This window comes from Populus nigra, chromosome 3 (genome assembly GCF_951802175.1).
Source record: "Populus nigra chromosome 3, ddPopNigr1.1, whole genome shotgun sequence".
NCBI lineage: Eukaryota > Viridiplantae > Streptophyta > Magnoliopsida > Malpighiales > Salicaceae > Populus > Populus nigra.
The window spans coordinates 11,192,384-11,206,156 of NC_084854.1; the positions used below are offsets into that span (position 1 = coordinate 11,192,384).

At 35.4% G+C, this 13,773-nt stretch overlaps 1 protein-coding gene and 1 pseudogene across 1 annotated transcript; one reads left to right on the forward strand and one right to left on the reverse strand.

The window, feature by feature from the left end:
- Positions 1-2,223: 2,223 nt before the first annotated feature.
- LOC133688766 (SNW/SKI-interacting protein-like) lies at positions 2,224-4,631 on the reverse strand. Its single transcript, XM_062108377.1, has 2 exons — positions 4,471-4,631; positions 2,224-4,307 (listed from the first exon to the last, which is right to left on the reverse strand). Exon 2 carries the CDS (start codon positions 4,266-4,268, stop codon positions 2,439-2,441), a length of 1,830 nt encoding a protein of 609 aa, XP_061964361.1. The 5' UTR covers positions 4,269-4,307; positions 4,471-4,631; the 3' UTR covers positions 2,224-2,438.
- A 242-nt stretch (positions 4,632-4,873) lies between these two features.
- On the forward strand, positions 4,874-12,577 carry LOC133688678 (dolichyl-diphosphooligosaccharide--protein glycosyltransferase subunit STT3A-like; annotated as a pseudogene).
- Positions 12,578-13,773: the final 1,196 nt, after the last annotated feature.

Genomic DNA, 13,773 nt, shown 5'->3' on the forward strand with positions numbered 1-13,773 from the left:
TTCAATAGGAATATATGATATGAATTTTTAGATCTAAAACGTTAGATTAGATTTTTGTAATGATTTGTTGTTTATAAATAATTAATGAACTTGGATTTCTATTTAGGATACTTCAAGATAGTTTTAAATTTTTTTTTATATAAAAGATAAAAAAAATTAGATAGAATTTTTGTTTAGGATACTTTAAGGATAATTTAAATATTTTTTTAATAAAAATTAAAAAACACTTATAAAAAATTAATTAGGATTTCTGTTTAGGATATTTTAAGGATAATTTAAATGTTTTTTTATAAAAAATAAATAAAAATTAATTAGACATAGCCGCCAGATCCAAGTATCTTGGGTTTGGTATGCTACCAGACTTTAGGGGTTTAAAATATTTTCTATACTCTTAATAATTTTTTTTGCATTATAAAAAAAATGATATTGATCCGCTGCGGAGTAAGAACTAATATACTAGTATGTTATGGAATTAGGTTATTTAGTGTTTGTATAATGATTAATCAAATGTTCATGTTAATATTTAAAAGTGTTTGGAAGTGTGGTTGCTTTTCAAATTATTTTTTGCTCATAAACACTTCAAGATAATGTCTTTTTTTTTAAAATTAATTTTGATATTAACACATCAAAATAATCCAAAAACATAAAAAAATTAATTTTAAACAAAAATTATTTTTGAATTTTAGCAAACCTCTATTTGGACTGTACTCCCAAACAAGAACTTAGTTTGGGAAGCATAAAATTGATTGTAGATGTCCTGTGCAAAACAATTCCTATCAAGAAATTTAAAGAGTTTTTAAATTAAAAAAACAAGAGTGTTTGTTTTTTGTTTTTATATGATTATTACTCTAAGAATTGAGATATATATGTTTGGAGAATAAAAAAAAATAAACCTTATCTTAATGATTTAGGAGTGTTTATATTCCCTGAACCTTATTATTTTAGTGAAATGAAAGGATTAGAGAGTCATTGAGTATTAATGAGATGAAAATTTAATAGATCCTTTAAAGATCTTTCATACACTATAGATGTAGATAAATGATTATTTTTAACATGAATAAATCATGCTAATAATCTTAAGATATAACCTTATGTTTTTAGCAAAAATTAATTGGGTATAAAGCATAGCCAAACCTAGAGGAGATCTACAATCTCTTGAGTTTAGTCTATTATTAAATCTAACTGTATTAAATTTAACAATTTATCAAATTCACAATGCACTGAACTCAACTTAAAAACTAACCCCAAATATAATGATTGATTGAGTTATCGCGCATTTCAAAATATAAAAATATTTGAATAAAAAATACTGAATTATAAAAAGCACTTTTTATTTTTATTTTTCTGACAGCATCTTTGTTCTGACGAAGAGATACCGTTATATACAAGCAAATAAGAAAGACATCAACACCAACCAAGCACCATATTCCTTAATTTGAAAGTTTAGTTTCCACGCAAAAAGATAAACTCAGATTTTCTGAAACAAAATTATCAGATAGAAATGCTCAATATACAAGCTGAACAGCTGCTTTCAAATTTATCATATCTTTATCCTTTTGCCCATAATCATTTCCCACTTCCTGTGACCCGAGATAATGAATAAAACAAGGAAAACAAGAAGAAGCAAGAGGGAACAAGCAAGGAAATATGAAACACAACAAAATCACCATGAACATCCAATGCTTCTGATTATACCATTGGGATAGAGTAACTGTCCTTGTGGAGAAAGAAATAACCAACTGGTTATCCCATGCCTGCACCCTTTGCTTGAGGTATATAAATTGCTGGGTTGTTTGTCCTCTATACAAAGGAGCAGGTCTACGGTCTCGTGAAGAGAGAATTGACTGGTGCAAGCAACAAACTGAAAGAATCAAAGCAATAAAAACAAGGATTTTAATCTATTTGAAGTGGGTGCAGCTCCTCTTAAAAAGAGCTTCGCTGTCAAAACAATGTTGTTGGAGCTTTTGATGTCTGGTTAATGATGTATAAATATCAATAATCATCTCGCAGCATGTTCTTCGCCAATGAATTGCACCATCTTGTCATTCCAGTCCCAAGGCTGTTATAGTTTCTTCTTAGGTAAGCTGCAGGAACTTCGCAGCTGTTTCGTCACTCGGACCAAGCAGAAAGAAAACGAATGGGCAGGGCACTTTGATTACATAACCAAAATAGGCAAACCTAGAAAAACCACAGCAAACAAATGAAAAGTACTTGCGGACCAACTAAGAGCACACCCATGGGAGGGATGGAATTATTTCAAATCCTGGAGAAATTTTAAACATACTAGTACATCGGCAGAAGCTACGTCAGGGGTGGCATCAACTAAAACGAAGCTTCAAAAAAACATTACATCATTGAAAAACGGAGGGAAAACAAAGGGAAACAAGCCTTGTGTTCACACAACATGTCACCTTAAATGAAACTTCAAAGCAAGACACCTATCGCCCCCTCTCAAATCCAATACGAGTTCTACCAGAGCCTCCATCATGGCCATCTCGTGTTGAAGATCCTCCACTAGCTCTCATTGTGCCACCAGAACCAACTTTGTCCATGGCTTTCTTACCCTTCTTCACTTCGGTCAAAAACTGATCCAGACCAAATGGATCAGCTTCTTCTTCATCCTTCTCAAACTCAACTGGCCTGTCCCGTGGGCCAGTCCTCTGTGAAGTACCAGCAAATTCCTTGTCAGGTTTGAATCGTTCAGTCTTCATTATCTTATCTATTTGCTCATCTGCACCTCCATACATATCAGCATCAGCATTCTTCTTTGGCTGATATAGGGTTGAAAGTGTGGGCTGAGCTGTGAAAAGGCCTTTGTCGTACACGTTGTATTGATCATCAGCAGCAAAACCAGAATCCATTCCTTTCTCTTGGTTGAACAACCTTTGATCATATGCAACTTCTCCCCCTTTCCCAGCTCCAGTAGAGGCCATACCAAGAGCAACCTTCTCACTGATGTCACGATCTCTATCTCTTGTGATCTTGCTCTTCTTACCCATTGCAGCATCTTTTGCTTCCAGTCTTCTTTCTCTCTCCCTTTCTCGACGGCGCTCCTCACGAATTTTTTCGCGTCGCAGCCTCTCTTCCCTCTCTTCCCTTGTCTCCTTTGGGGCATCCCTCTCCCTTTCCTTCACGTGTTCATAATCCCCTCTCATGTCAACATCATCCATTGCACCCCTCTCTAACGGAACTGGAGCAGAAGGTGGGGGTGCTGCACCGGTTCTCTCAGAACGTGCTTTCTGAGCTAATGCCCGCAACTCCTGCTCTTTCCTTTCCTTCTCCTTCATCATCATTTCCTTTTGAACCTTGGATCTCATAGCAACAGCTTCTCTAGCCTTCTGCTCAGCAACATAAAGGGCCTCTGATAGCTTAGCAAAATTATCATTAATCTGAACATCCTGCAGGCCTCTTCCATCAGCAGCCAGACGCTTATCAAGAGGAATTGTGTAACCCTTAGGATTCTTCCAATTCGAGATACAAGGTGGGATTTTCCAATCCTGCTGATCTTTCACAGTCACAGGTCGAGGTGGCGAGTGCATAACCGGCACAGGTGGTGATCCCGAAGCCTTAGGAACCCTCTTATGCTTGAACTTAGGTGGCTCAAGGGGGTCCACGGGCATCTCCACCATTCTAATAATCCTCTCTTTGGCACCCGAGTTAAATGCTGCTGACTGCTGCGAAGGCTTATACTTAATATATTTCGAATCCGAAGATTGTTTGGGCACATTCTTTGGCTGCGCTGCGCTCAACCTGACATTCACAATTTTTTCAAGTGCAGCTTTTGTTTCCAGCGTGGTCTCCTCAATCTCTTTTTGCAATTCCTCATCCTCATCCTCATCCTCATCTCCCTCTTCCTCACTCTTCAACAGCTTCGGAATCAAATCCTTATGTTGCGAATACACAATCTTCTTGGCATTCTCATTCTGTTTCACAATTGCATCATAAGCAACGTTCCCATGAGCATCAACAGTCAACGCCAAAATCTTCGAACCAGGTTTTGCAGATTTACTCCTACCCATATCAAGCGGGTATTGAGCAACATGAATCTCAGGAAATGCACCCCCATCACCAAAATCTTCAACTTTCCTGGGAACAAAACCCTTACGCTGCAAGTAAGGAGGTACGGGGTTATGCTTAATTGCAGCAGAAGCAGATTGTTCAGCCTCAGATGAACTAAACCTCTGCTTGAACCATGGATCATTGGAATGATCATAATAAGTTGTGGTAGTGGATTTAACCGGAGGCAGTAATTCCTTTAAAGCCGCCATGATAATTGCAGCCTCCTAGACGAAGATAAAACCCTAACCCTAAATCGTCCATTAAAAAAAGCGAAAGAAATCAATCAGTCCACCTACGTAATCAAATCTTAATTAAGAGCTAATTAATATAACAAAAAAATAAGAATAAACTTCATAAAAAAAAAGATTCATAATAGCCTAAACAGAGGGGAAAAAAGGAAGAAAAATCAACCTGCTTACTCGAATATGTCTCTGCTGAAGCTTTTTCAGAAGAAATATTTCAAAAAAAAGAGATATGATTTAGGGATTCGACAACAAATTTGAGAGAGAGAGAGAGACGCGGCTGGTGATAAAAAACACGATCAGATAATTGAAAGCTGAGAGAGAGAAAGAGGAAATAATGTGGATGGGTCGTTTTTATTGGGCTTGTTTTACTCGGGTCGGTGCTCCAGAATCCGTCAGGACTCGGACTCGAGACCTGGCTAATCAATAAGAGCCACGTTGATGACTACGTCGAATGACCAATACGATCTTACCACTTATATACGTCAGGGACAACAATGTCAATTAAATAGTTGAATTAGACCTATATTTGTAATTTGATAGTTTGGTGGAGGCACCGTTTGGCAGTTCGCGCAAATCAGCTGCTCAGTCACAGGAGTCGTTGCTCACTCCCTCCTCTTCTACTCAAATCAAACTCAAACTCAAAGACGTCTTCTCTTTCTACTAGACGACCTAAAAAAGCAAAAAAGCCTCCGTTACAAAGGCACACAAATATTATTAATGGCGGTCGCGGAGAGCTCGAGAGAGACGACAGCAGGAACGCTGCGAAATGCGTTTGGCAATGTGCTCTCTTACTTCATTCTCCTCTTGATTGGAGTTCTGGTGTTCTCGATCCGCCTTTTCTCTGTCAGTTCACTCCTCTAACCTCTGTCTCTAGTTACGATCTTTATAATTGCCATTTCTGGTTTACTTTTGTGTTTACCCGTTTGGTTGCTGAGGAAGTAGAGGAAAATTCAATTAAACTGGTTTATTGATCAACTTTTTAAATTTGAATTGTTTTGAATTCGCTGTCTTTTCCATTTGGAAAGCAAAGGAAAAGATATGAGATTTTCCTTTGCCTTCAAAAAAAGAAAAAAAGATTTCTTTTACTTCTGAAACTAAAGCGACAAGGTTGGCCTGGCCTGTCCAGGTAATTTTTTTTGATTGTATGATATGAGCCTTTGTTTTTTGTTAACAAAAAGCTTTGGTATTATTGGAATTAGAGTTGATTCGTGTGTTTTGTTAGTTGTTGCAGTTTTGTAAACTTGTGGATTGATTTTCAGGTAATAAAGTACAAGAGTGTTATTTACGAGTTCGATCCGTATTTCAATTACAGAGTCACCCAGGTTCGATTTTCCTCACGATAGTTCTTGAAATCCTTTCTTTTCTTTTTTATACAATTTGTAAAGAGAATGAGAAATTTAAGTGTTGTTGGTTTCAGTTTTTGACAAAGAATGGGGTTTATGACTTTTGGAATTGGTTTGATGATCGAACCTGGTAAGCACAGATAATTCTCACGGTGGAAAGTTGTTGGTTAGCTGTTCTTTTTGCTAGGTTTTTGTATGGGAACTTAAATTGCTTGTTCTTGTATATTTCACTTAAGGTATCCTCTTGGTCGTGTGATTGGTGGAACTGTTTACCCTGGGTTGACCTTGACAGCAGGCACACTTTGGTGGTGAGTACCTTGTAGGTAATCATACGAAATGCATTCATTAGTTTCTGGCATAAATTTGCAATGCTACTTTTCTGTGCTTGTTGCTGTTTGCAGTTTCCGTGAATTATTAACATTTGAAATGGCATGTATTACTGAGTCCTATATTGTCTAATTTTTTGAGTCATTACTATCCGATGTCAGGTTATTGAATTCTTTGAACATTCCATTGTCTGTCGAGTCTGTTTGTATTCACTGCACCAATTTTCTCTGCATTTGCTTCATGGGCGCGACTTACCTTTTGACCAAGGTTTGTATTGTGACTCAATTCTTGTCTCTACTTATGTAGATTGTAGTTGGTTTTGCTGATGACATTCAATTGTGTATCTTAATAGGAAGTTAAGGGTACTGGTGCAGGACTGACAGCAGCTGTTCTTTTGGCCATGGTAAATTATATAATGGGTATTCATAACTTTATGGTTTCCTTGTATTGTATCTGTATTTTTTGAACAGCAGCAATGAGGCATTACTTTTTGATATGAGTTTGTCGCAATATTATAAAAAACTATTTCACCTAGTTTGTAATATTCTGTATGTCTTCCAATTGGTATGCCTGGTTCACAATTCCCTTTGTCTTTAGTATTCTGTTCAGTTGATGAATGAAGATCATTGTAAATAAAAATGATGATGTTATTTTATTTTTTAGAGGATACAATGTTTGACAAAATTGAAAGAAAAATGTTCAACTTTTAACACATGCTTTAAAGTCTGTATAGTTGGGGTGGCCCTCTGTATAAGATATTATTGTTGTAAGGCTTCTGTGCTAAGTTGTAGTCCTTCAGAATGTATAAACATGTTGAACTCAAAATCCTAACTGCTAGATTATTTGCTCTTGTACACAGGTTCCGTCATATATATCTCGATCTGTGGCTGCTAGCTATGACAATGAAGCTGTAGCTATATTTGCTCTCATCTTCACTTTCTATCTTTATATAAAGGTTAGGATTCTGATGTCAATTAGAGAAAGCAAAATTCCGCACATTCTTAAAACTGTTAATTCAAGGAGAAATCAGATCTAATATACCGTTTTATATTTTTACTTCGTAAACTTGTATCCCATAGATTGGTTGTTGGTTCTGTGGTGTTTTATATTTCACATTTTATTCGTTGCTGATATAGATTTTATATCATGTGCAGACATTGAATACAGGATCCCTCTTTTACGCCACTTTAAATGCCTTGGCATACTTTTACATGGTAGGCTTTGCGATAATATTTCCTGGCATCTTATTGTTCCTTATGATATTTGTGTTTATTGTTATATTGCTTTGTCTTTCAGGTTTGTTCATGGGGCGGGTACACAATTATTATTAATCTTATTCCAATGCATGTGCTTTTGTGCATGGTGACTGGTCGCTACTCTTCTTGACTGTATATTGCATATGCTCCGCTTGTAAGTGCCTATTATGCTCAATAAGATTGTGTATCATAGTGAAAGGAAAATAGACAATCAATAGTTTTCACAATAATTGAAGATTGCATGCTAACATTGCTTGTCTTTGGACAAGAAGAAGAAAACTGTTTACATATAGGTTTTTTTTTTTTAATCATTAATGAAGTGAGAATACATAAACTGTAGATTTTGGCTGTCAGCCTCACCTTTCATCGATGTGTTTTTATACTACTGATAACTAATTCTGAACTTTTTCATGTGCATGGAATAAATGATAACCTCTTCACTTTACATTTATCACTGTAATACAATGGCATTTTGTATCGCTTTCCTTTTCCTTGGGGATCGGGTGTGCTTGTGTGGCATAGGTTTTATTGCTCTTCTCTTGTTTTACTCATAGGGCTCCATGGATGTGAAATCATCTCATCTCTGTTGAACCACAATTAACACATGCGACATTTTTTTTTACCTTGACGTATTAACTATATGCCGGGGCTTGGGAACAATATTTAAAGAACACACTTTTGTTCTTTATGTCTGCTACCTTGTCAATGGGTGAGTAATTTTTTTTCTTATTACTTTGATGTCTTAGGTACAAGTCATGGGCTTGGGGACAATTTTTAAAGAACATACCTTTACTTTTGATATCTGTTACCTGTCAATGGATGACTAGTTTGATTGATACATTTTTGTAAAAACTTTTCCGTGGTTAGACATTGCAGACTTGCAGTAGTCATCTCTACACAAAAGAAATTTCTTGGTTTTTGTTGATATGTACTTTTCAATGCAGCTGGTCTTGGGAACTCTATTAGCAGCATTGGTGCCTGTTGTTGGTTTTAATGTTGTAATGACATCAGAACATTTTGCTTCATTTTTGGTGAGTTATTATAACACATAATTCATCAAGACACAATGTTTTTATAAATTTCTTGAATCTGGTTATTTGTTCATCTTGAAGCGAGAAAAAATAGAAATTGTTCTTGCCTTAGATATGTGATCTTCTTTGAAAAATGGAAAAATGTTAATTAACAACAATCTTTCTGGATGGCTGTCCCATGCTGTCTCGTTCAAGTTAGAGACCAGGTGGCTTCTATAACCTGTCAGTGTGAGACTACCATTTAATAATACAAGATTTTTTATCAGCCATTCAAGCTGTTGGTATGGAGAGGTCTAGCATGCTTTTAAGGTTTTGACAGTAAGAACAGGAATAAATAAATGTATTAATCATGAGTAACTTTTATACATAACCAACAGGGCCCTTATTGTTGCTTACTTTGGTTTTCCAGATAGGCCCTTATATATGAGCACTAGGGCAGTTCAGTATCTGCAATTCTTTTGTTATTCACTTTCTTGGTACTAATTTTACTTCTGCAGATTTTCATTATCATCCATGTGGTGGCTCTTGTATATCATGTCAAAGGGATTCTCTCTCCAAGAATGTTTAAAGTAGCTGTTATGCTTGTTGTATCTGTGGGCCTGTGAGCATCTCTGATAATCTGTTTTCCTTAATACTTGAATGCAGTAAAGAATGGATGTTTGGATATGCATTGAATGGATGTTTCCTAATATTTATTTTATGTGTTATGATAGAACATGAAACTGATACCCATGCTTCAATATTATGTATTCAACAGGGTTGTGTGTTGTGCTATGGTAGCTGTTCTAGTGGCACTGGTAGCTTCCAGCCCAACAAAGGGATGGAGTGGACGAAGTTTGAGCTTGCTTGATCTGTAAGTACCTAGATCATAATTCACGTAAGCATTTACTATATTGATTCTGGATTGATGCAGTCCAAGGGAATCCAAAGATTGTATTCAAGGATATAACTTGGGTTGGTGCGATCTGATCTGAACCCACCTAATGTTTTAGGTTGGAGTTGTTTGGTCCTTCATTGGGCTTCATCTGGCCTGCTTCAAATGAACAGACCTACATATCTCTCCCAGTCTCCCTTTTCCTTTGAAACATGTCACACATCAGCAATACCTCACGAAATCAGAATCTTTCTTCTATTAGGCTGCTGGTGTTTCTCTATACTAACCCTTCCTTAGCAAGATAGCTTTTTTTTCCCTTATATTTTCCAGTGATGTGCACCATATCACTTGTTAGTCTTTCACATGGGTAATTATGATATTCTTCTTGTGGTTTCCCTTTCATTATAAGTTTGTCACCGAAGAAAAAAAAAAAACAACTAACTCTTTTTGGAAAGCCTAATTTGAGAAGTCAAATGTAAGCATTTGACCCACTAATCTTTGTTTTCTATTATGTTTAAAAAATGAATCCCTATCTCCAACCTTCTCTTGGTCCTCGTCAAGTGTCAGTCTGAAATTTCTATCTGATTATATGAACTAAGCATAGTGACATTCCATGGGAATTCGCAACTCAGGTTATGCCTGTAATTATCATTTTGTTTTACCTGGCATAGACATATTCTCTATTTATAGCTCATTACTGCTTAAATTTCCAGGGATTATTTTCATTCTGATTAAGGAGACATCTGATTATAACTTGCCTTCGTCCTTGTAGGTTCATTGTGTCTGGGCAGCAGCTGAAGCTTATTCGGCACCCTCTATTGTTTTAACATCTTATTCACAAGGTGGTGGTCTACATGTTTTTAATCATTTCAGAGAGGCTTATGCATGGCTAAGCCACAATACTGGGTTGGATGATAAAGTAAGTTTTTATGAATCTTCCCTCTTACTGTACATACCCATTTGATGATCATGGATTCTGCATTCCAGAACATGTTAAAAAATCATGTTCCAAGTTTATGGTATGCAGTAGGTGCATCTAAAAGCTTCCAAGTTTTAATATCAAAATATTGGAGTCCTTTATATGAATTTCCTGGAAATCTTTGGCATAATGGGCTTGTAAGAGAAACATAGCAATCAATAAGAAATCAGGCTTCATAAATCCTCATTATGGTAATGCTATAATCTCTGACCTCTAGTCAACTGGAATGCTAAAACCACAGCCCTATGCACAGTGGTATCAGCTTCATGTGCCAAACTCACTTCTAGAAGCTTGACCATGAAAGGCTCAAACAGATTACAGAATTTGATTGTCAGTATTGTGTTAATGTTTGGATTGAGTAAGTAGAACTATCATGCTGTTATTGAGAAAACATAGAATGTAAAAAGGAAACTTATTATAATTTGCTTGACAATTAACAACTAATCCTGTGGTATGGAGTCAAATGCTTAAAATTTCATTGAGATGATACCATAATAAACTTGAAAATATTCATATGGCAGCTTGCATTAGTGCTGCTGCGATGGGTAGAAGATGCCTGTCTTTGATATATTTGCCTCACTTTCCCCCTAATTAGTTGCATTTATACTTCATACTTTCATGACATGAGATGTATTCACCATTTTGTAACCTATCTTGGAGCTGTTTCTTTTTGTTTACTCTGAACCTCCCAATTGGATGCTTTCACCAAATGCAAGATGATGTGGCTTTTGATACATGCAGGTTGCATCATGGTGAGACTATGGTTATGAAACAACTGCAATGGCTAACCGCACTGTTATTGTTGACAATAATACCTGGAATAACACGCATATTGCAACTGTCGGTTCTGCCATGTCTTCTCCTGAGAAGGCAGCCTGGGAAATCTTTAATTCCTTGGATGTTAAATATGTTCTAGTTGTCTTTGGAGGTTTGTTTCCTGCTGTACATATTCAAATTGGTCTTGACTATAAAGAAATATATTGTTCTGATGGATTGCTCAACTTATCAGGTTTTGTTGGCTACCCCAGTGATGATATCAATAAGTTCCTGTGGATGGTTTGAATAGGAGGGGGCGTGTTCCCTCATATCAAAGAACCTGATTATTTGGTGAGTTCTTAAACCAGTTGCATTTGATTGAACTTCTGTTTTTTTTTTGGAATTCTTCCCAGTAATAAAATGTTTCCACGCATTTAATAAGTGATAGATATCTGTGCCTCATGGCTAAGACTGGTAGTTGCTTAATCTTAAATCTTACTGACTATTTTCTTTCCTTCTGTCAAAAGAGAGATTGTCAATATTGGATTGATTCTCAGGCTTGGTAGATGCTTAATCTTACTGACTATTTTCTTCCTTCTGTCCAAAGAGAGACGGTCAATACCGGATTGATTCTCAGGCTACTCCAACAATGTTAAACTGTCTCATGTACAAATTATCATATTACAGGTCTGATTTTGCTCTTACCCTACTTATTTAAATGTGAAGCATATATGTCAGAAGTTAAAACGTTGATTTCTATTTTTTTACAGGTTTGTGGAAACTGATGGTAAAGGCTTTGATAGAGTTAGGCGGACAGAAATTGGGAAGAAGTATTTCAAACTTGCCCATTTTGAGGAGGTAGGATAATATTGATTTGCACTTGATAGAAATGCGTACAACATAGGCAACCAATAGTCGGGCCTCCTAAAACTGGAGCGAAATAATGCATGCAAACACCAATTTCCTTTTATGCGAGTACTATAGGCTTTACATCAGAAAAAATGCTCAAGATATTTTTGGGAAATGACTGGTAGTAGATGATTAGTATTCCTTCATGAAAATTTTCTGTTTTGTTTGATAAGAATTTGGGTTCTTATCAATTTAGGTATTCACAACTCACCATTGGATGGCTCGCATATATAAATTGAAACCTCCAAAGAACAGGATCCGGGGGAAGACCAAAAAGTCGAAATCAGTGAGTTGAAGGATTGATGCAAGTATATGCCCTGGGATTCAAATCTAGTTGCCTATTCTAACTGCTTTTTAATATTTCTCATGACAGGAAGCAAGCTCAACTTCTAGCTCAAAAGGAAGTGGAACAGGAAAGGGAAACCCTTGGCACTAGTGAAATAATATATAGGCTAATAATGCGTTCATCTGTCTGTAATTCGTATAATTATAATCAAGGGGCTTTTGAGAGGGGTCTTGCAGGCATAGTTGATCATTACTCCTGCAAAATGCAAACCAAACCAGGCAAAAGATTTTACGGTCTTCACCTGTGATCTTGTACTGGTCCCAACATTATGATGTCTTAACAAGACTAATCAATTTTGGGTTGATAGCATTAGATCGGTACTGAGCATGATAGCATGCCAGCTTGGATACCAGCCTGTTGATGATGCCTTGAAGGATGGCTTCTCTTATATACGTGAGATGATTCATTTAACAATTTCCTTTATCAATGTAATTTTCCAGCTTGTGCTTTTATTCTCATTCTTTTAATGTCTGGTGCAGCCCGAAATAGAACTGGATGAAGTAAAGGGATTCTTGAAGTCTGTTCTTCGGTTTCCATCATCCAAGCAACATAGCTAGTAATTAGTAGATTTGTGCCCATGCTTCAACATTGGACAGGCAAAATTCTTATCAACGTAAAAAAAAAAATGCCAAGTAATTTTTTTTTTTTTTGAGACTCGAGTTACTGATTCAATTAATAATTTAAATAGTATGATAATGCAAAAAATAATAAAAAAAAATAAAATAAAATAAAAGAAACTTGATATGAGTCAATCTAATTATGAAATAATTCAATTATAAAAGGTGAAAATTAAAAAAAAAACCTAGTTAAACTAAGTTAACTTGTAAACTTTGTGACTATAGATATAAGATTTGGGTAATTTCATAGAAAGAAGCGTAAGAAGAAAAAGTTTGAAGATCAATTCTTAATAAATTAAATGAGAATATAATAACTAAAAAAAAAGGTGAAGCTCAATCTCTAACTAATAAAATGTTGAAGGATAAAAATTAAGAGAAAATAATTTAGAAAAAGTTGAAAAAACTTGATTCGAGCCTACTTGGATTAGATGCCAAATCTTTAACTCAGTCATGAAATAAGGGTGGCCGCCATGTTCGAAAGTAAGTTGAATAAAATCATGAAGCTCAATTGTTGAACAACTTAATATTGAAGGATGAAAATGAAAAAATAAATTTAATTTAAAAAAGAAACGAAAATAAAATATGAGTAAACTCGAGTTAATTCATAAACTCTGTGATCATGAAAATCATGAAATCCTTGAACCGGGTTAAATCAAGAAGCTTAATTATCAACAAATTTAATTTTGAAGGATGAAATCATAAAAAAATATCAATTAAAAACACTTGCCAAAGAAAAAAAAGAGAATGAAATGTTGAATAATGAAATTTGACAGAAAAAAAACCATGGAGAATGAAATTGTAAAAAAAAAAAACAATCTAAAAAATGATTGGGATAACCCAATAGAAAGGAAATGAAAAACAAAAACAAAGAACAATTTCTAATAAATTAAATGTTGAATAATGAAATTTAAATAATTCAATTTAAAAAACATAAAAAAATCAATCTATATTAACCTTTGAAATCGGTCTCTTTGGTCATGAACCCGGGACTAGCACCATAGCAACGGAAAAAAAAAAGAGTTCACCAGGGT

Bases quoted from the DNA above. Each gene is read 5' to 3' on its own strand.
- LOC133688766 (XM_062108377.1), bottom strand. From the start codon at position 4,268: ATGGCGGCTTTAAAGGAATTACTGCCTCCGGTTAAATCCACTACCACA.